Source organism: Onychomys torridus, chromosome 7, assembly GCF_903995425.1.
Source record: "Onychomys torridus chromosome 7, mOncTor1.1, whole genome shotgun sequence".
NCBI classification, from domain to species: Eukaryota; Metazoa; Chordata; class Mammalia; order Rodentia; family Cricetidae; genus Onychomys; species Onychomys torridus.
Genome location: NC_050449.1, coordinates 99,841,761 through 99,864,849, shown reverse-complemented (window position 1 = coordinate 99,864,849; position 23,089 = coordinate 99,841,761). Strand labels below are relative to the sequence as shown.

General features: G+C 46.8%; 2 protein-coding genes across 3 annotated transcripts in view; one reads left to right on the top strand and one right to left on the bottom strand.

Annotated features, from left to right (window-relative positions):
• Window positions 1-32: 32 nt before the first annotated feature.
• Window positions 33-4,094, top strand: Rbm15b (RNA binding motif protein 15B). The gene has a single exon (XM_036193719.1). The coding sequence runs from the start codon at window positions 1,097-1,099 to the stop codon at window positions 3,773-3,775; it is 2,679 nt and encodes an 892-aa protein (XP_036049612.1). The 5' UTR covers window positions 33-1,096; the 3' UTR covers window positions 3,776-4,094.
• A 2,925-nt stretch (window positions 4,095-7,019) lies between these two features.
• Window positions 7,020-23,089, bottom strand: part of Dcaf1 (DDB1 and CUL4 associated factor 1) — a 61,455-nt gene continuing 45,385 nt past the window's right edge. The window contains exons 23-24 of one of the 2 annotated variants that reach the window (XM_036192240.1): window positions 13,968-14,220; window positions 7,020-8,009 (exon numbers count right to left, since the gene is read on the bottom strand). In XM_036192240.1, coding sequence (XP_036048133.1) covers window positions 7,951-8,009; window positions 13,968-14,220 — 312 coding nt within the window. In that variant the 3' untranslated portion in view covers window positions 7,020-7,950. The remainder of the gene's footprint in view (window positions 8,010-13,967; window positions 14,221-23,089) is intronic. The other variant, XM_036192241.1, reaches the window with a different exon arrangement.

The following is a 23,089-nucleotide window of genomic DNA, read 5'->3' as shown; positions in this document are numbered from 1 at the left end:
TTCCTAAGTTCAGTTTGCATCCACAGGGGCCTTAGATCCTGCCATGGAGCTCACGGCTATTTATTCCAAGTTCTCTTCTGCACCTGTCTGTCTCCTGCCAACAGCTTTCTGCCTGTGGGAGGAGGGAAGAGCTGGGTGTACTCTTCGTCGTCCTACAGATACTTCAATGGATCCAGCAACCATCTGTGGAGAACATAACCCCCCAGCGGCATCTGGGTACCCTTGCCTGTACTTCACCTCCTGGATGTAGACAGAACACTAGCCAGCAAGATGTCAGCATGGCAAGAAATGATAACTTCTGGCGGTACCTGCTCTTTACCCTTTGCTCTACAGACCTCTTTCCAGCCTCCTGACTGCCCAGAAACCTACAGCAGAAAGTTGAACACAGAGACACCAAGATGCCAGCCTATAGGTTGCAAATGCAGTCTTCCTAATTTCTGACCTGGATCCAGGAAGGTCTCACCTGCATCTATAGTCTTTGTTTTCAGGGTCTTGTCAGGACAGTGCCTGAAGAATCTAAATACAGAAGATGCTTGGGGTGTGGGTCCTGGACAGGGTGTAGGGATCCTTCAAGGATGTCCCAGTTAGAAAACGCCATGGAGGGGATAAGATTTCAACCTAGCGGCAGGTTTGAGTGGGCATTCCTGTTGCAAAGGGCACAGCCCCGAGCCCGGAAAAAGTAGGCAGACCCGGTGTAGCTAGCCCTAGAGCACAAAGTCCAGCAGGGGCCCGCCTTGCTCCTGAGGGAGTCCGCGCACACCGCAGCAGCCCCGCGCCTAAGCCCCCGCCAGCCGCGCTGGGGCGCCAGAGCTCCTACTCAGGCCGGCTCCTCCGCTTGCCGAGATGTCACGTGGTACAGGTCCACGGAGCCCAATGACAGGCGCCGAGCGAGACTCGCCCCGCCCACCCGAGTCACGTGGTGCCGCCGGCGCACCTTGATAACGCAGCTCCCGGCCGCCGCTCCCGCCCCGCCCCGCCGCCGCCGCCGCGCCGAGTCCTTTTGTCCAAGATGGCGGCGCCGGGGGCGCTGCCTCCTGGGCTGCCGCCGCTGCCGCTGTGAGGGGCTTGCGGGCCGCCCGCCCGCCGCGCCGGCGCCATGAAGCGGCAGAACGAGCGAGACTCCAGCCCGAGCGGGCGTGGCTCGTCATCGTCCGCCAAGCGGCCGCGGGAGCGCGAACGGGAGGCAGAGGCGGGCGGGCGGCGAGCAGCGCACAAGGCCTCCGGCGGCACCAAGCACCCAGTTCCAGCGCGGGCTCGTGACAAGCCCCGCGGCAGTGGCGGCGGCAGTGGCGGCCATCGCGACGGTCGCGCTGCCGGGGATGCGAATCACCGAGCGAGCAGCGGGCGCTCCTCGGGCGCGCCCGGAGGCGGAGGACGCACCGGCAAGGCCTCGGGGGACCCCGGTGCTGGCGGCGCGTCGCCCCGCGCATCTCCACTCCCACCGCCTCCGCCGCCCCCCGGGGCGGAACCTGCGGGTCCCGGCTCCACGGCGGCTCCGGAATACAAGACGCTCCTCATCAGCAGCCTGAGCCCCGCGCTGCCGGCCGAGCACCTGGAGGACCGGCTCTTCCACCAGTTCAAGCGTTTCGGTGAGATCAGCCTGCGCCTGTCGCACACCCCGGAGCTGGGCCGCGTGGCCTATGTGAACTTCCGGCACCCACAGGACGCGCGCGAGGCCCGGCAGCACGCGCTGGCCCGGCAGCTGCTGCTCTACGACCGCCCGCTCAAGGTAGAGCCGGTCTACCTGCGCGGCGGCGGCGGCGGCGGCGGCGGGAGCAGCCGGCGCAGTAGCAGCAGCAGCGCCGCTGCCTCCACGCCGCCCCCGGGACCTCCCACGCCCGCCGATCCGCTGGGCTACCTGCCGCTGCACGGGGGCTACCAGTACAAGCAGCGCTCGCTGTCTCCGGTGGCCGCCCCGCCCCTGCGTGAACCCCGCGCGCGCCACGCCGCGGCAGCCTTTGCCCTGGATGCGGCGGCCGCGGCGGCCGTGGGACTGTCTCGGGAGCGGGCCTTGGACTACTACGGGCTGTACGACGACCGCGGGCGCCCCTACAGCTACCCGGCCGTGTGCGAGGAGGACCTGATGCCAGAGGATGACCAGAGAGCCACTCGAAACCTCTTCATCGGGAACCTGGACCACAGTGTATCTGAGGTGGAGCTTCGGCGGGCTTTCGAGAAGTACGGCATCATTGAGGAGGTGGTCATCAAGAGGCCTGCCCGGGGCCAGGGCGGTGCCTATGCCTTCCTCAAGTTTCAGAACCTGGACATGGCACACAGGGCCAAAGTGGCTATGTCCGGCCGGGTGATTGGCAGAAACCCTATAAAGATAGGCTACGGCAAGGCTAACCCCACCACCCGCCTCTGGGTGGGTGGTCTGGGACCTAACACCTCGCTGGCGGCCCTGGCCAGGGAATTTGATCGCTTTGGGAGCATCCGGACCATCGATCACGTCAAAGGAGACAGCTTTGCCTACATCCAGTACGAGAGCCTGGACGCAGCCCAGGCCGCCTGTGCTAAAATGAGAGGCTTTCCCTTGGGTGGTCCAGACCGCAGGCTCAGGGTGGATTTTGCCAAAGCAGAAGAGACTCGCTATCCCCAGCAGTACCAGCCCTCACCTCTCCCTGTGCATTATGAGCTGCTCACTGATGGATATACCCGGCATCGAAACCTGGACGCTGACCTTAGGGTGCGGGATAGGACCCCTCCACACCTTCTGTATTCAGACCGAGACCGGACCTTTTTGGAAGGGGACTGGACCAGCCTCAGTAAAAGTTCGGACCGCAGAAATAGCCTGGAGGGGTATAGCCGCTCAGTGCGCAGCCGGAGTGGTGAACGCTGGGGAGGAGATGGGGACCGGAGTATAGCCAAGCCCTGGGAAGAGAGACGCAAGAGGAGGAGCCTTTCCAGTGACCGCGGAAGGACAACTCACTCCCCTTATGAGGAACGGAGCAGGACCAAGGGTGGGGGGCAGCAGTCTGAGCGAGGCCCGGACCGCACCCCTGAGCGTGGCCGGAAGGAGAACCACTCCAGCGAAGGGGCCAAGGAGTCAGGCAGCAACTCCCTCAGCAACAGCAGACACGCAGAGGAGAGGAGCCACCATCACCACCACCACGAGGCTCCAGACTCTTCCCATGGGAAAAAGACTAGAGAGAGTGAACGCAATCATCGGACCACTGAGGCAGAGCCCAAGACTCTTGAAGAGCCAAAACACGAGACCAAAAAGCTAAAGACTCTTTCAGAGTATGCTCAGACACTGCAGCTGGGTTGGAATGGGCTTCTAGTTTTGAAAAACAGCTGCTTTCCAACATCTATGCACATCCTAGAGGGGGACCAGGGAGTTATCAGCGGTCTCCTCAAAGACCACACTTCTGGCAGCAAGCTGACCCAGCTTAAGATTGCCCAGCGCCTTCGACTGGACCAGCCCAAGCTGGATGAGGTCACCCGTCGCATCAAGCAGGGCAGCCCCAACGGCTACGCAGTGCTCCTAGCCATCCAGTCGACCCCCAGTGGGCCTGGCACTGAAGGGATGCCCACAGTGGAGCCAGGCCTACAGAGGCGGCTTCTCAGGAACCTGGTCTCCTACTTGAAACAGAAGCAGGCTGCAGGGGTGATTAGCCTGCCGGTGGGTGGGTCTAAGGGCAGAGACAGCACGGGCATGCTCTATGCCTTCCCGCCCTGCGACTTTTCACAGCAGTACCTCCAGTCAGCACTGAGGACATTGGGCAAGCTAGAGGAAGAACACATGGTGGTAGTTATAGTCCGAGACACTGCCTAGCCCACACCTGTGCTCTCCAGCTGTTTGTGTCACAGAAACGGTTCTTTGAAAAATCTGCTCCCTCCTCAACCTACCTTACTCCCTTGGTTTGAATTCTTGCTGGTTTGTTCTGGTTCATTTGGTGGCATCCTGTCCACTGCTAAAACTAAGTTCTTGGGTCTGGGGCTTTTTGTTTTTTACAAGAAGAAACTCCTATTATGTTTCCTGTGTATGAGATACTGTCTGCTGTATTCTGTATTTTTTATTTTTATTTTTTGACTAACTGTATGGAAAGTTGTCAGTAAAGCCTTTGTCGGGATGAATTTTTAATCCGACCATAGTCCTGGTTTAATCAGGTTTTTTTTCTTAAAGAATGGAAGACTTCCCTCAGTGCATGCCCTATGTCGTGTTTTTGGCACCACTGCTTCTAAAAGTTGTGCTACATTTGTGGTGCAGCTCTTCATCTGTCAGGACGCTGACCACACTTGTCAGTCTTAGCTAATGGGCAGCAGGTTTGTGTGCCGTGGGCTGTTACACCACCCTGGGCTGAGCCTCAGACCTGTGCCAACGGCTACAGGTAGTTAATTTTGTTTTTTCCTTTGTCCTAAGTGTGTTCTTCAGTTTGAGCTGTGGCCGTTAGACAGAGCCCCCCCCCCTCCCGTTATAAAGCCTGTGGGACAGAGGGTAGCTTTCAGTTTTGTAGTCTTGCATTTGGGAGAGGAACAGTGCAATATTGATGCTAAGGGGCTTTGTGCATGGCCTGTCCAGGCTCCCCTCTGGATCAGTCTTTAGTCTTAATGTAGTTTAGCGTCTCCAGTATCAGAGGCAGCTGCCTGATTCCCAGGGCTCCTGGAGGCAGAATGTTGGCATTCAGGGTGAGAAGCAGCCTAACTTGGTTAACTCCTCATTGTGCTTGTGATTTGGGGCTTTCTCTGGTCTTTCAGGGCTATGTCAGTGGAGTGAGCCTGTGCCACAGTCAAACCTAGAGCTTTATGGCAAACAACAAACCCCAACTACAGTACTCAGTGCCCAAGGGAGTACAGTGCCAGGAAGATGTCCCTGATGAGCGGCATAGTGTTCCGTGCTCTTGACACACAGAAATGAGGTAAGGAAATAGATATTTTTTGGTGGGAAAGAAGTCACAGTTGCTAAATTGTGACTTTTTAGTAACAGTTGCTAGAGCCCAGCGCCACATCAGCTGTGGTAAGGAGGAAACAGATTTGAGGCATCCTCAGGCTGGGAGGGGAAGTAGCCTAAGGAGTTCCAGGCCCTGCCTTTGCTGTCTCAAGTAGGAAGCTAGATCAAGCAACAGTCGTCACCACAGATCACAGCCAGGCTCGGAGTGACAGCTTGAGGAGTCCTAACCATTCAGGCCTAGAATGGGAATGAATCCTGGTCAGAGGCACTGGTCCACTCCCTCAGGTAACACCTGCGACCCCTGGGCTCTGAGATGGACCTTGGAGGTTGTATGGCAATCATGCCGGTCTACAAATTCTGGAGATTGGGCAAAACAGGGACTTTCCACTCACCAGGCCTTGGCTGGTATTCATGAGAAACCAAGCATGTCTCCAAAGCCGTGGTTCTCAACCTGTGGGTTGTGACCCCCTGACAAACTTCTATTGCCAGAAAATACATTACGATTCATAACAGTAGCAAAATTACAGTTATGAAGAAGCAATGAAAATAATGTTATGGTTGGGGATCACCACACCATGAGGAGCTGTATTAAAGGTCTCTCACCGGAGGAAGGTTGAGAAGCACTGCTCTAAAGCATTAGTAGAGTGTTAATGTATCTGCCCGTGTCTGCTTGAGCTGTGGCCGCTGCCTTCAGGGACTGGAGCAAGCCAGTCGGCCTGGTGTCCCAAACTACTTCAGGATTCTGTTGTACCACAGAAACGAGAGCAGGCCTCATGCTGAACAGTGTCACAGAACAGATGTTGCAGCATGTGTGGTGCCCCATCTTCCTTAACAAAGCAGGTTTCATCACCCAGGTATTCCCTTTCAGGCAGAACGAATTAAGGCAGCCCAGCCCCAGCTTCATCAACCGTTCAGAAAGGGGCACCCTTTGGCTCCATTGATAACTACCGTTTCTTGGTGAAGAGCCACACCCCGCTGTAACCTTCCACCTTGGACCACTTAACCACTTTTAGTCCTTAAGAGTAACAGGTTCTGTGGCCTCTCAGCCAGCCCTGTCAGGACTAAGGAAGGTGGGTCAGGTGGCCAAGGCCTTGTTTGATTGTGACATTGTCTCCAGTGAGAAAGCTAACAAAAGTACCCAGTGCTTGAGATGTCTCATGAAAGCAAAAAACTGAGCAGGCAGAACCCTAGTTGGTCATGTTTTCATCTCCTGTGTCTTCCTGAGTGACTCAGGTTTTGAACCCTGGTAGAACAAGGAAGGTAGATGTTTTTTTAGTCTCATGAAGCACATTCCTAAGGGAGTGTTGTCAAGTCAACCAGAATTGTGCTTTCCCATTAACTGCCCATCTCCACCTTGGGAGGCCTGTAGCTGCTCCCAGGAGCTCCTGGCAGATGAGCTGCATTAGTGACAATGTAGAGTTTTTCCTGCTTTCTCTTCAGCTGCATTCAGTACCAGCCGTCAGACTGGCTGTTGTCAGCTAACCACTTAATGCCAAGGCATGCAGCAAATGAGCTGAGGCCTCGGCTTTTAAAGGAGCAGGATGTACCTCTGCAGTACAGGCCATTTCAGTGTGACAGGTTGTGTTCCTGAGTGGAGCAGGCTCTACCTACCCCTGGAGAGTTCGCCATCATGTGTTGCTTGTTTACTTTATACCCGGTGCACCCTTCTTAGTAAAGGGAGAGGTGTCTCTGTGGCTGTGTAATTAATGCCTATGTAACAGAAACCACAGCTACCATTAGGGCAAAATCAGAGAGAGGAATTAATGTTTTAATATTTATTGTGCGAATGGAAGGGATAGGGTGAACAAAACATGAGCCCCTGATACTTTGTTAGTTTTAGACCCATGAAGTTTTTCTCCATCTCCAACCTACCAAGCCTCAAGTACCCCTCAACTTCTAGGACTGATAAAGACCAGAATGCTCCTTAAAGGTCCCACACATGGTAACAGATGCAGCCCTACTCTGTGCCCCACGTCATCCTCACAAGGCCTCCAGCAACTTCAGGCCAGGCTCAAGTGGCTAAGCCACTATCTGTCCTGGGGGCGTGCTGTGGGAGGACTCTGGCCTGGCCAGAACTGTGAGGAGGTGGAGAGGGACACCCCACTTCAGTAAAAGAAAACAAGGAAAGGCCATAAACCAAGACAGACTTGTAGTTTATTTTGTATTTTTTTTAAATAAATACACTTTACATTAAAGAAAAAGACCTTTGATTTGTAATTTCCACATTGGGAAAGAAAGGGAAGGAAAAAAAAAAAGACTTCTGAAAAACTGAATCACAAAGAGAAAGAGGGAGTGAATTTATACCCTAAAGTTCTCAACTCCACAAAACCAAGGTCCACACAACTGCTGCCTGGCCACCAAGGGAGGGGTCAGGCATCTTCCCAGGAGCAGGCCATGCCTTCCATTCCCACTCTGGCACAAAGGAAAACAAATTAACTTGACAGCGTATGAGGCAACAAAACAAGTTAAAAAATCATATATTATATTTATAATAAAATATTCTTAATCCTTATCAATTTAAGAAACCACGATTTTCCTCTTCATTTAAATACGTGTGTAAAAATGCCTCTATATTGTTCTGTAGACGTCATTTTCTTCCAAAGAAAATGAAGTGCAGGAATAGACTGGTGGGTAGAAGTTCAGACCCTCGGTTATAAATGCCTGTTGCTTTTTTTTTTTCTTTTTAAAGTTTTATAAAAAACTATTTCTTGTTCTTTAAGTAAAGAACATTATACAAAGAAAATATATTGTGAAATACCCAGAGACATGTTTGTTTTTCCCGTGAGGAAAGCTATGTCCGTCCTAGGAGGAGAGGACACAAACTGGGGCCTAGTCCCTGGAGTCTTTTTTTCTTTTCTTTTTTTTTTTTTTTGTGGTTGTTATTGTTTTTTAGAAGGGCCCTCAGATTCCAGGGAGACTCTAAATCACAGTCCTCTGAATGCAGGGTATACAGTTCCTTAACAGACAGCCCTGGGAGACAGCAAAAGGCAGGTTTTCTGAATTCATTCACTCAGTTTCTCTCGCCTGCCAAGATTCTCTTCCAAGTGGGGACTGGCACATCACTCATTCAGAGATAAGATGATGTCATCTTCCAAATCAGAGTTGTCCGAGCTGTCTGCTGAAAGGTAAGAGAAGGAAGAGAGAATTATGTGCTAGGATTGTAGAAGCCCTGCATTCAACACACTTACGCCTGAGCAGGGTTAATTACCACTTTCCAGAAAGTAGAAAACAAACCAATTAATTCCTTGGAGCTTGGCTCCAGAGAATACGCCTGTGGCTGGCAACAATAGACACCCCTGGGACCTCTGATTCTCTTGCCTTTCAAAAGACCTGAACCTGGAGGCCCTGCTTCCTGCCTGGGATGCTCCAGAGGGATCAAGTGTCCTCAAGCCTTCACCTGGGGCACTGGGCTGCAAAGGGGCAGGGCTGAGGAACACAGAGGTCCTAGCCCTTGGCCTATTGTGTCCTTATGGCAGGATCATAAGCCTGACCCCAAAGAAGCACTAAAAAAAGGAGGTTCATGGGCTACAGTGAGTTCTGGGCCAGCTGGAGTCACAGAGTAAAGGCCTGTCTTTAAAACATTACCAGGGGACTGGGAGAAGGGGACAGGAAGAACCAAGTCAACAGTTCAGAGTAGCAGATGCAAAGGATAAAGTCCAGAGTCCTAACATACAACATGAAGACAGTATCAATGAAACTATATATTCTAGATCAGACTAATGAGATTTTGTTTTTTTTGTTTTTTTAACTGCTCTTGCCATAGGAAGTGGGTGATGGTTAGGTGGTAGGCATGTCCATTTTTCACTATAGTAACCTTTTTACATAAATCCCATACTTTCATGATGGATATCTTAAATGTACATGCTAATTTGGGGGAGGGGGGGTGTTTCGGTTTTTTCAAGACAGGATTTCTCTGTGCAGCCCTGGCTGTCCTCAAACTCAGATCTGCCTGTCTCTGCCTCCCAAGTGCTGGGATTAAAGGCGTGCGCCACCACAGCCTGGCACTCAAAACTGATTTTTAAAAGCTGGCTGAGTCCCTTTCTCCAGTTCTCAGAAGCCTACAAGGGCAAATGATCCTTGTAATGCAGCTACTAACAAGGAGGCCAGAAGGAGCGTGGAGACAAAGGGCACCCAACTTAATGTGCAGACAAGGAATGAATTCATTAACATTTCTGAAATGATCCACTGAAGAATGAGACTAAATGATAGCAAAAGAGCCCCTCAAAGCCAGGCGTGAAAGACATTATTTATAATCCCACACTCGGAAGAGGTCAGCCTGGCTACAGTGAGATCCTCAAAACAAATATATATCATGCCTATCTAACAGAAGTCAAAACTAGTAAATAACTCTTAAGGCCTAGTTTTTGTTTAAGAAGCTATGGAAGCCAGGCGGTGGTGGTGCACGCCTGTAATCCCAGCACTGGGGAAGCAGAGGCAGGTGGATCTCTGTGAGCTCGAGGCCAGCCTGGGCTACAGAGTGAGTTCCAGGACAGGCTCCAAAGCTACAGAGAAACCCTGTCTCGAAAAACCAACAACAAAAAAAGCTATGGAATGGGGCCAGTAAAGTGCCTGAGCAGGCAAAGGCCCTGCCACCAACCCGGTCAACTCAAGTTCTATCTCTGGATGGAGAGAACCAACTCCACAAACTGTCCTCCTCTGACCTCTACACACTACTGTGGAAAGCAAGCTCTCTCCTTAAATGTTAATTTAAACTTTTAAAAAATGTATATATGGGTGTTTTTTGCCTGTGCAACACACGTGTCTGGTGCCCAAGTAGGTAATGGCATCAGATCCCCTGGAATTGAAGTTGCAGATGTGGTTGTGAGCAATCATGTATATGCTAGGAATCAAACCCAGGTCCTATAAGAGCAAGTGCTCTTAACCACTCAACCATCTCTTCCAGACCCTTAAAATTTTTTAATAATAACAAAGCTGTGTAAATATTTTCATGAGTTTCCCAGGAACATGAGCAACATAGCCCGAGTCCTGAAACACCTGGACTCTTGTATGTCCATGTGGAAAGGGGTACCCAAAAGTACAAGGCTTCAACAGCCTCTCCAAGGTATCTGAAAGAATTCTAGGGCAAGGTAAGGAAGGAAAAATTCATGTTCCCAAATCTTCATTTTCTGCAAGATTGGGGGGGGGGGGGATATCATTGTTCCCAGAATCCAAATGGATACAAATGTGGCCCCAACATGGCATGGACAGGGAAACACAATGGCGTTTTTCACAGAATGAAAAGCTGATACTTGAACCTGAACAGACCACACCCCAGCAGTTTCTACTCCCCGGAGCCACACACACACGGCCTGTCCCTGCCGGACACCTCTGCAGACCTCTACAGAATCCTCTAGTGACTGCACTATTGGCAGGCCAAAAATGCCAGGCCCACCTGCCTGAGAACCTTCCCAGGAAGCCGAGGGGTTCAATCTCCCTACCCTACTGCAAAAAAAAGGGGTCAAGACTTAACTCCATCTTAAGTCACATCTAAGTTACTCAGTAGGATCACAGCAGCCAGTGATCGGATGACAAGACTCCCTTCATCTACTTGCTCTAACCTTTTCTCAGCCCCAAATATTGCAGAGACCAAATCCCCCTCCTCTGGTCAGGACCTCCCATTCTGAAAGGTCTATGCAGCAAAGACAGAGGAACTATAATCTTTCCAGTGTTCTGGAAAGTTGCCTTACAACATCCAGGCTTGGGAGCAAGGGGTCCCCAGAAGCAGACACACAAAGACCCTGACACCAAATCATGCCTTTCTCTCAAGGACTAGGGTTCTGTATCTGGAGCTGTATCAGGTATGGGTCTCTACGGTTTCTATGGCTTTCACCATGCCCTAAAAAGGCCCCGTAAGTTCAGTAAGAGGTCCTCCAGACAATCAGAATGAGGCTTGCAATGATAATACTTATAAATGAGGAGGCCAGTATAATCAGTCTGCTCCACAGACAGCCATGAGAGATAGCCATGAGAGATACCCATGAGGGTCAGCCCATAAAACGCAAGAGCAATCAATCTAAAGGACAACCTACAGGTGCCACCTCTGTGTCTCCACCTCAGAGTCCAAGCAGAGATACCCCCACTTCAGTACATGTCACTATTTATACCCAGGTTACAGTGAATATTCTTATAACTTAACAGAATTCAAGTTTTCCAGATTACCTTGGTTTTGAGAGAAGAAATGTTCAGAACAGCAAAAGGAGGGTGTACTGTCACAAACACAAATTGAGAGGGTTTATATTCAAATTAAGAATGGAACACCTGAAGCTGGGTGTGGTGGCACATGCTTATAACCCCAGTACTCAGATAAAGGTAGAAGGACTGGGGAACTTGAGGCCAATCTGGGCCACACAGTAAACCATGTTAGGTGACTAGGATAAAAAATCAGGATCTGAGGAGATGACCATGCTGCCCCATATAAAACCACGCACCCTTGGCTGAACCAGTATCTGGTGTCATAGTGCAATATGTGTGGGCAATGTGCATTAACCATGTGGTTACTGCTGCCTGGGATCCCCCCTTTCAAAGAAACACTTAAATGTCACCAGAATAAGACCCAATGTAGAACTTAAAGTGTGTTTCATAACCAAAATGGATCATCCCAATAGAGGCAAGCTAGGACTGTACTCAGGGATCTGGAAGGCAAGTGGTCCCCAACACTGGGGATGTGCACAGTTCTATCCAAACAGCCAAGTCCACACGCTAGAAAAAGCTGGAGCACACATCAGGCTCCTTGCCAAGAATAACACTTAAACCCATCTTATCACCGTGTGGGCATCCCTGCTGCTCTGCCAAGACTCCTTCCAGTTTTTCTTTGCATTTAATGGGTAGAGGTTTAGAAACATTACAGAATAAAAAAGCCCAGATATCTTCACTCCTCTGTGGATTAAATGCACATTAGCACATCTATGTGTCATTTACTGTTGTAAAGCATGAGCAGAAGCTGGAACTGTCATCTGGATTGTTGGGACACGGTCACTGGTAGCAGCTCTCTGCTTTCATTCACTGCCCCCATCATGGATTAAGTACACAGCCCTGTGAATGAAGGCAGTTGTCAGGGTTAGAGCAAGGATGGGAAGGTTTCTCTATTTTTATCTTTGATCGGAAGCAGCTTTATTCTCACTGCTTGGGTTATATTCCCCCTTTTATATGGAGATATACTGGTTAAAAAATGGTGATCCTGGGGGTTGGGGATTTAGCTCAGTGGTAGAGCGCTTGCCTAGCAAGTGCAAGGCCCTGGGTTTGATCCTCAGCTCAAAAAAAAAAAAAAAAAGTGGTGATCCAGTTCTTCAGAATATACAGTCTAGCCACCTCTTGCTATAAAGGAGGCCCTGGAGGAACAGGCCTGACTGAACAAAAGTGGGACACCCGATAGTAGTATTGATAATAGTATTGCAACTCTTGTTGGTAAGACTGTAACTCTGTTGTACAGTCGCGCTTTTGATTTAGTCTGTCTAGTTTATCTGGGAACTTCTTTAAATCTTGTGTTTTGATTAAAGTATTTTTTATTTAAAAACAACAAACAAAAAATGAAGTGACACTCTTATATGTGGGGATGACCCCAGCTTCCTGCTGTTGACTGACCCCACCTCCTGCATTATTAACTATTGTTATTAATTGAAGGGAGGTATAATTTGTCTCTAACATCTCACTATTGATGCTTTGTTAAAAATGTCTCTGGGTCCTTCTTACCTGGCTCTCAGGTCATGGCCAGGAGCTAACCCACAGAATCACCACAACCTTTATTTAAAAAAAAAAAACAAACCAGCAGATAGGTGGATATAAGCAATCCCACCCCCACCAAGAGATTCCTCAAATACCCTAAGAGGACTTGCTAAAAATCTCTGCTAAGCAATCCACTGTCAGTCTTCAGAACTACCAGCACATAAGAGGTATTTGTCCTTAAGAAAATGGACTTACATCAGGTAGAGAAGTATTGTATATGCACAGTACATATTACAGGAGAATCTATATCCGTGTGCTTTGAAATCAGTCACCTGCCTCTTCTACCAGGAAACATGATCATAAACATAAGGCCCTCTGATGAAGAGGCGTGGCATTTGCTGGGCCTAGGCCATCACAACACAACTTTCTGTCATGATATTAAATGATATAAATGTATATGTTCTTGCTGCTCAGCACAGCAGCAACATATGGATACAGAGCATTTGGAAATGAGAAGCTAATTTTTAATTTAATTAAATGTGAACATCCCCCTATGATTAGTGGCTGTCATTATTAGACACACCTACCATGCCTGTGAGAATGCTGGGTATGTTAGCTAAGAAATACAAAGAACCAGGAGCACACAGGTCTGCAGGTCTGCAGGTCTGCCCACGACGGCACTCTCAGAGCAATGCTAACACATGGAGGAGTGCAGTGGTGGTGTTCGCCCAGCTGCTGGTTGGTTTATTCAGGATTCATTAGCAAAGGCAGAAGATGGCTTCAGAACCACTAGTGGGAAATTACTACACAAACTAGGGTTTGTTGTTCAAACTTTGGAGCAAGTGGGGGAGGAATGAACAAAACAGATGCATTTGTCCCTCAGCCTCTGGGGAGACTGGCTCTCCCACAAAAGACCCTCACTTTGTATGCATCAGTCGAAAAGGCTCAGCAGCCTGTGAGGAACTGCTTCTCACTGACAGCTGTGACAGCTAGACTTTGGTCTTCCTAAGACCAAACCTTTAAAAAAGGAATTAAAAAGCTATAAGCTCATACCTAATTTGTAAGTTTTATTAGAACACAATCATAAACATCAATTTATGTTTGGCCTGTGACTGCTTTCTCATTATTACAGCAGAGCTGAGTGTCTACAATAGACATCATATGACCCAGGAAGCAAAAAAGTATTGACTTTGTCTCAAACAGAAAATGTTTACAAGCCTTTGGTTAAAAGGTAAGAAAGAGGTGGGAGCCAGTTAGAATGGTTTATAAAGTCTGATAGGAGAACAGGGGTGATTGATCCATCAAGGGACCAGAGTAGAGAGTGAGCAGAACCCACGCACAGCTGTCTTCTGGACTGGGTTGGTACAAGAAGCCCAGGTGCCAAGGCTCATCCCAAACTCTGCCCTATACTTACTGTCGCCCAGGATCAGCTCCACTTCCTCATCTGCATCAGAGTCTTCCTCTTCCCCCTCCTCTCCCTCCTCTAGAAGGTTCGCTAGCTCCTCATCAGAGGGAGAGAAGTCATTGTCCCCATCCTCCCCTGCGTTCTCATTGTTGTCATCCTCCTCCAGTTCTGCCTCCAGCAACTGGTCAGTGTCAAGTTCATCTAAATCATCAGTGTCGTCATCATCTTCATCATCATCCTCTTCCTCCTGTTCTTCCTCTTCCTGGTGAGAGAGCATGAAGTCATTTAGGACAAACACAAAAGCTTAACCCATATGGGCCATCTTGTGATTCCTATCCTGGGGTGGGCAGTGTGTGCAGAGGAATAAACTGTTTGCATGATGATTGGGACAGGCACACATGTTCAAGACATTTGAAAAGCCCCTGGATTACAGGCCCCTCCACAAGGCATACTGGTCATGTAGCCCTTATGCAAAGAAACAGAAAACCTGCCTCATGTGTCTAAAGCCACCAAATAACCTTCAAAGACTAGAGGGACTCTTCTGCCATCAACCAAAGTGAAGGAACTAAACTCAGACACTGGAATTTTTCCCTGAATTCTAAAGTCCCATGTTGTAGCAAATCAACTAGAACACAGGGGCTGAGCTGCCAGCTCCTACATAATGGACAGATCCCTCGCAGAGCTACTAAGCACTCAGTATAAATGTTTCCACAAAACAGGCAAACAAACCAGAGCAAATAGATACCTACTCTTTCCTGTTACAAACCAATCAATCAAGCAATAAATAATGTGCCAGAAAAACACTGAAACATTTTCTCTAGTTATCCTGGACTCCAAGTATCTTGCCACTCACTTAAAGTACACTTTATTGACAAGGCCTTGGGTTCAAACTCCAGCAGCACTAAGAAGGAAAAACCAAACCACAGCTACAGTATAAGCCAGACTTGTCAACAAGCAGCTCTGCTACTAGGCCTGAGAACCCTGGAACACCATTAAAGACTTTGTAAATGCACACACGTTACTACAGGTGGGCACCCATGTGCAAAACAGCACACACATGGAGGTCAGAGGATAACCTCTGGCGTTGATTCTCAGCTTCCATCTTGTTTAAGACAGACTCTTGTTCTTCAGCCACAGGTTCTAGTCTGGTCTGCAAGCTTCTGGGGAGTCTCCTGTCTCCATCTCCCACAACACTACAGGAGTTATGGGACTGCAATTTAACCAGCTTTATGTGGTTCTGGGGAGTCAAGCTCAGGTTCATGCTTGTTTGGCAAGTACTTTACTCACTCAGCCATCTCCCCAACCCAGAGAGACTCGTGACAAGCTGTTTGATGCAGCAATTTAGACTTCTGAATAATTTATTACAGCTACAGGGGAGAAACTAATGGTATCCAGTAATCCTAATGTGTGCAAGTATGTGACTTGTGTGTGTTTGTTGTGTGATGGCTTGAGACCACTATTCTACATCTTTGGCTACGTATCACTTCCAGAAACACAAACTTGATAGTTACTAAGCATTCACCTGCCTGAAAGGAGCTAAAAATGTGTGGAAGAAGCAGTGAGTGAATAAGAGGGAGTCAAAGTCAGGAGACACTCAAAGTGCTAATCAGATAGTAACTTCAGTTCCTTTGCGGGCACGTTTCCATGGTCTTGACCAAAATTAATTCTCATCTATTAACAAAGAACCACTGTTAAAAATAAGCAAAGAGGAAAGAATACAGGACCATATGTCTCTCTGGTCGTCATGGAAAAAAAATGTTAAAAATTTTTGACAGGTAAGGGGGGGGAGGAGAGGTGGAGACAGAATGTATGGGGCTGGAATACAAATCAGGATTGCTTTGTACCAGGCAAGCACTCTACCATTGTATACCCCCAGCCAAAAACAAAACAACTTTTGTTTGGTTTTTCGAGGCAGAATTTCTCTGCAGTGTTGGCTGTCCTGGAACTCACAGAGATATGTCTGCCTCCGCCTCCTGAGTGCTGAGATTAAAGGTGTGCACCACCATTGTCCAGCATCGATATTACTTTTTTTTTTTTTTTTTTTTCTCTCCGAGACAAGATTTCTCTGTAGCTTTGGAGCCTGTCCTGGACTAGCTCTGTAGACCAGGCTGGCCTCAAACTCACAGAGATCCACCTGCCTCTGCCTCCTGAGTGCTGGGATTACAGGCGTGCACCACCACCGCCCGGCTCTCAATATTACTTTTAAAGGTCCACAGTTGAGTGGCTATGTTATAGCTGCTGAACTAGGCACTGGTTCACCAGCAAATGAAAGCTTGGTAGTTTCCAAATCAAGAGTGATGCTGGAAAGTAGGTAAAGCAGGGGCTGAACTTCAGCATCTACAAACCAAACCTTTCAGGCTTAGGGTGTAGACTCATTAATTCCCCAGACTGAGGAGGAAGTTATGCACATTATGTAACCTCACGGTCTCTACTCCAAATAGCCAATGCTGGTGTGTGCGTGCGTGTGCATGCTGCGTCTGTCACAGGTGGGCATGCCCATCTCAGCTGAGTAACATTCTAATCTGGAAACTGGATCATGGAGCAAAGGCTCTCAGACCTACCCAAATGTTGCAGCAGAATCTAAGCCTGTGCTGAAGCCAGAGGCTCTAGGAAGCAGCATTTAGAGCAGTCACTGTGAGTCACAGGCCCGAGACAGCAGGGCTCCTCTCAACTATCTAAAGGTCTCACTGTTCTAACAAAGTGTTGGCTTCTGTTCTTCTAATTCTCTAAGTCTTCACTGAGGATTTAAGACAGTTTAGAGAACCTGAGAACGAGGACATTTTAAAGCTACTAATAAGTTTTAGAATAGAATGAGGTAAACTCTTTTCTCTCTGAATTCATCTCCTATCAAGTTCATGATTATCTAAAGCCCCAAAGCCTCCTACAAGACCAAAGGTAAAAACGCCCTCCTCTGGCCCTAAATGTGACTTTGGCAAGCTTCCTGCTCTGGGCCTGAATCCACCTTGAACCACCTTGAAAGCCTTTCCCACAGATGTGGTTTTCACATCCCTGCCTCAATACCTTCACATTTCCTCCACTGCTGCTCACTTCTTAGGCAAGAAACTCAGCTCCCCAAACCTAACACTCTCTCATTAGTCCTCAGCTTTCCACCTATCTACCGTTGAAAAGGTAACAAACCCACTACTCCACTTGCTTACTTACCCTGTTTTCTGCCTCCACCACTCCACAGCGTACACCGTGCTCGGGAATAAGGCTGACTCCACTAAGCTCTAACTATTAGCATGAAGTACAACTGCGGGCTCATTTTTAAGTGGTATTTTATTTGTTGTTTTGGTTTTTTGAGACAGGGTCTCACTATGTACGCTGGCTGTCTTGGAACTTACTATGGAGACTACATTGGCCTTAAGCTCACAAAGATCTGCCCGCCACTCCCTGCCCAGTGCTGGAATTAAAGTTATGCACCTCCAGACCTGTCTAATTGAAGTTTTTCATGTGCTTGTATTTGTTTTCTTTGCTTAATGTATGTATAATGAATGTATTATCTAAGCTTGGGAAGTGCTTGATATACATACAATGTTTAGTGAGTTTGCTGTTCTTTTTGTAGGCACAGAACCCTTCCTGCAACAACCCTCAGGCTCCTCTGTAGTAAATGTCACCAGTCAACGCCAGCATTTGAACCAGCAGTGAATGTCTCCAGCCTATCCCGGCTTCTAAACTGTATTGCTACCCTGATCCTTGTTTTTCCCCTAAGCATATATTTTTTCTGTCTGCACATATCATCTCACACACAAATGTAAAACTCTGCCTACTTCTAACAGCAGTCGTCCCTCTTCTCTCAGTTACCAGGTCAAAATCTGAAACTTACTTTCAATTGTCCGGCTTCCTTGGCTCTACTTATGGTTAACTTGTTTCTCAAAAACCAGGGTCCCCAGTACCTCCCCCTCCCATTACTGCCCTCAACTGCAGCACTGCACTTCTACCCACCAGCCCACTGGTCTCCCAGCTCTGTATGATCTATTCCCTTTCATAAGCTAGACATCCCAAAGGATCTGTGACACACCCTACAATACAGAACTGCAAAAAAGCAATGGTCATTTACTGTAAATCTATCAAATGCAACTTCTCTGAATCTCAGTTTCTTATTAAAAAAGTTCAGATTAAATCAGGTCTACCTACCTACCTCCCATGTGTGACCATCAGAATCACTTGAGACATGCTTTCCCAAAACATATACTTCCTAACCCCCAGAAAGGATGCAGAATGCTAAGTCAAGCTTCTGTTTTGTTTTGGAGGCAGGCTCTCACTAGGTAGCCCTGGCTGAGCTGAAAGTCACTACAGGAGACAAAGCTGGCCTCGATGGAACTCAGGAGTGCTGGGATTAAAGGCATGTATCATCACACCCAGGAAGTAGATTTTTCTAGATGAAGTTTACACAAATAGAATTGTGATGTGAACCCCTAATTAAGAACCACGTAAAAATGCCTGCTCAAGTACTCAAAACTCTCAAGCTCCACTTTTCTGTCCACCTCACCTTCCCAAGGACAGAATCATGGAAGTGAATCCAGGCAAAGCCTGCACTTTACACCAAACTGTCTGGTTCTCCAGGATTTGCGCAAAATTTTCACCTGTGTGCTTAACTTATTTAGTGTAGCATTTGTTCACAGATAATTCGAAAATTCTTCTTGAATATCTGTTTTACAAGAGAAATGGCTTTTAGCCTATATTTCCTTCCAAAATATAACCAGTCAGAAAAACCAAAATTCTGGCCATACTAAGAACAGTTAATCCAAAAACAAGGATAGTTTTTAAAATGTAATTAATTCAGGTGCAATCCTATTGTCTGATACTTAATGTGTCATATTTGCCGATCTCACACTCCTACTTCACACCTATTATTGGACTGACCACCATTAAAGTCTACAGGTTTTTTCAGTGTCAAATGTGGTCTTTCTCTCCTTACTAGCAGAGTTTAACTCAAGTACATTTTTTTTTCTTTTTAAGGAAAAAAATATAGAAAGAACCTTTCAGGAGTCACTACATTCACCTCTGGCCAGGGGTGCAGTTGGTGTGGACTCACCATCCGCTTCTGGGCAGTGGAGAACACACACAGGAAGCACAGCACACAGTGTGTCCCAGATTCAAAGAGTGGAAAAAAGAAAACATTACTCCCTTGTTCAGATTGCTCTTCATAAATTTAAGGTTAACAGTAATTAACTGACAACTACTGACTTTTCAAAACCTAGGAACAATGATCAATTATTAATTTTTGGCTTCATAATTTTCCCTAAAAGCCAACTGCAAAGTTGACTTGACTAAATGTTTTAAAAACACAGACACCAAACTTTGAATGAATAATAATGAACTCCAGCAGGTGACAGGCTCATTGGTGCTTTTATGAACTGCTTGATGCTATGTGGAGTAACTGCCTCAGGACCAACTATGCACGGTTAAGTCTTCCTATACATTTCATTCATCAACATGATGAACAGCTCATCCCTTTCTGTTAAATATCCATACTTATTTAAGCCTAAGGATAAAGGGCAACTTTTTCATTCACATATTATGTGTATATATGAGTAGAGACAGAAGACATCTTGTCTGTTCTCTTCTTTCACCACATGGTTTTGGGGTCATCATTCATCTCTCAGTAACTACTATTTTATATAGATACTTTACAGTGGACCATTTTAGCAAATGGCAACCAACCACTCATTATCCTGAGCTTGTTTTGCTAAGGTGAAAAGGCAAATTCAAAGGTGTTGGTCACAGGTGCTTGCATCTCTAAGCCACATGACACACCCAAACCATCTGAGAAGACCAAAGAGTAGGTAGCAAGACCAGGACAAAATTTTGAATAGCAAATAACTCATATGAAAATGAAAAGTCTAGTTCTAAAAATCAGGTGAGGCATATATACCCAAGTGTACATTTCAAAATTCAAGGTGGCATAAAGAAAGGTAGTGAGGAGAGATCCGATGGGAACAGTAAATATATCACACTATCACTATAAGAGTCTACAAATAATGTGGATCAACAATATTACAAAGGAGACTTACTTGATATTATCCCATCCCAAACATCTCTAGATCAAAAGTAATCATTAAATGGATGTCTATCAAACTTGCAATACAGCAGGTAGTAGACCACCAGTGGGGTATTAGTGTACACTGAAATTCGCCTAAATCCTGAAAAATCTGAAACTATTACTACCTTGCCCATGCCACCAACCTACGCATACAAAAAAGCCCCTCCAAGATAGAAAGCTTCTGCACTCTTCTAGACACTGCATACCAAAGGCACTAGCTACGGTTCACCTAACTATTGGACATTGGCATCCTTGCAGAGATAGCCTCTATTTTTCCTTCAGAATCAGAAACTCAGAAGCCCTTACCAACAACCTATCTTCATTCCAGTATATTTCTCACTTAATATTCACAAGTTAAGCAGAATCACAGAAAGAGACTTGGTCTTTCTGCTAACACAAGCTCCCGGGAGAGGGGAAGAGGAATAAAATACTTAGGTGAAGTTGATACTTCATGATGGTCCCTTGCTTCCAAAGCCAGCAACCTGTCCTTAGTGCCTTTGCCTCTCTTACTACCCCATGTACTAAAGAATGAAGCCCTTTACCTCCTCCCAAAGTGTCTTGGACAACCCTAGCTTCCTTTCAAGCTCTACCTTAAAAGACAAAACACCAGGCCTCACTAGTTCCAGGTGATGATCCCCAGAGAAAACTACTAGCCACAGCCTTAAACTTCACAAATATGAAGGGCAGGGATAATGATGTTAGTCAAAGAATTTAAAATATACCTCACGTTTGCTTCAGATTTAGTTACATATATCCTAGCCAAGAAGCCTGAGACAGAGCTAATAGATGGTATTTATGACTAAACCCATGGGGAAATAAGAGTCTATGAGTACCTACACCATTGCTATGTACAGATAAATGGCTTGACAACTGCACCTTCTCTATTTACTTACCAAGAATAAAATATTTACTGATTCATTTGCTTTTGGAGGCAGGGTCTCAATATGCAACCAAGCCAGTCTCAAACGAGACTGTCCTGCCACAATCTCCCAAGTGCCAAAATTACAAGTTTGTACCTCAGTAATTGAAGACACTGGCCACCACACAAGCCTTAAGGAAAGAACCATTCCACAAAGTTGTTTTCTGACTTCCATATGCACCCTGTGGCACACATATACTCACATATACCCCACCTGTCTCAACACACACACATAATAATGATTTTTATAACTGTTAAGAACTTCTCAGGGAACTGGACATAGTAGTTCATGCCTATATGAGGGAGGTAGAGCCAGGAGGATCAGTTTGTCATTCCCAGCTATATGACAAGTTCAAGGCCAGCATCAACTACATGAGACCACCATCTAGGAAAGAACGGAAGGAGGAAAAGAAAAAGCAACTTATCGGGCATAGTAGTGAATGCTTGTAATCCTAGTACTCTGAAGGAAGGTGTAGACAAGAGTAGCAGGTAAAGACCATCTCTGGCTACACAATGGAATTTGACAACAGTCTTGAGCTACATAAGACCCTGCCCCAAAGCTAAAAAGCAAAATGAAACCCACTCAAACCAAGACATGATAGCTTATGCCTATAACCTCAGTATTCAGGAAACTGTCACAAGTTAAAGGCCGGCCCGAGTTACAGAGGCTCTACCTCAAAATTGAGAAAAAACGAAAGCACAAATCCAAAAACAGGTATAGTACACGCCTTCAAATACAGCAGTCAAGGCAGAGGCAGGTGGATCTCTGAGTTCAAGGCCACCCTTGTTAATACAGTGAGTTCTAAGCTAGCCAAGGCTACAGAGAAAGACCCTACCTCAAAAAGAAAAAAAGGGGGAGGGATTTCAGTAAGAAAAAATTCATTCAAGACAACCACATGAAGTTCAGAAAACTTAGTATCATTTTCAAGCTATGTTACGAAGAGTAGCAACATATATAATCAGAGTATAGCACTCAAGAACATATTATTCACCTGTTTGACATAGGAAAAGGAAGGCAGAACTGAACACTTGGCATACCATAGGAGAATATCTTACAAAGGAAAATGCTCTAATCAAGCAGCTGCTAGATCTTAATGAAGACTTTTCCTAGTGATTTCAGCCCTACCCAGAAACAGAAGCACAAACACACCCTTTTTCTTACTCCATTCAAAAACTCGTATCTGAGGACTACACCTAAGCATGCTCAGCCAGCTGGAATATACCACCCAAACCAGCAGAAACCAAGAAAGCACAAATGGGGTTCTAGAAGTGTATTTTCGATTTCTCAAACCAGTGTATCTCACTCAGGTGTCCTGAATCATCTTTCAAGTTCAGACAACACAGTATTCAAAAACATACTCCAAGTTAGGGTACAGCTCAGTGAGGTAAAGTGCTTGCCAAGTGTTCAGAGAGCAGATGACACACTAACTATATAGCCCAACAGTGAAATAAATCCCTGAATTTGAAAGCAGCACAAGGAAAAGTCTTTGTTTAGTGAGTACTAAGGTCTGTTAAGAGAAAAATGTGAGTCCTTAGCCCACTGTACTCAGAAAACAACTGGGTTTTGTTTTTTTATTTGTTTTGTAAATTTGCTTTGGGATTTGATCTTGTTGCTCTCTTAACAAGGTATGGGCAATTTGTTAGATCCTATGTCAATGTTTAAGAAAGGGTGAGGGTCTGGAATGTGCTTAGCATGTAAAAGGCCCTATGTTGAATCAATCTCTAGTACCACAAAAGAAACAGAGAGAGCATGCACAAAAAGGGGTGAAGGAGAAAGAAAAACTGTACTTAAAAAATACTCTTGCAAATGACAATGTTGAGTACATGCTATTTGGGATGGACACTAAAGAAGGGAACTTCAGTAGCCCTGACCACAGAGCCTGATGATCCACACAGGAGAGTGAAGAGGGCCAGAGCTCTAGCAATACAGACAGGGCAGTTCTTCTCATCCTGGGGCACATCTCATCCAGGGGACCGGAACGTCCCTTACAGAGGACCAAGACTAAAAGTGAAGAAATTAACTCAGGGTCTGGACAAAGGTTATTTTACTGGCCCTCATTATCTGTAGTGAGAGGAAGTCAAATACTAGTACTTCAACTTCAGCTCAGCATCAACTTGGCAGTAAACACTCTACAAGATCAGACAAGGGAGGTGGACTAGAGGGTA

Bases quoted from the DNA above. Each gene is read 5' to 3' on its own strand.
- Rbm15b (XM_036193719.1), top strand. From the start codon at position 1,097: ATGAAGCGGCAGAACGAGCGAGACTCCAGCCCGAGCGGGCGTGGCTCG.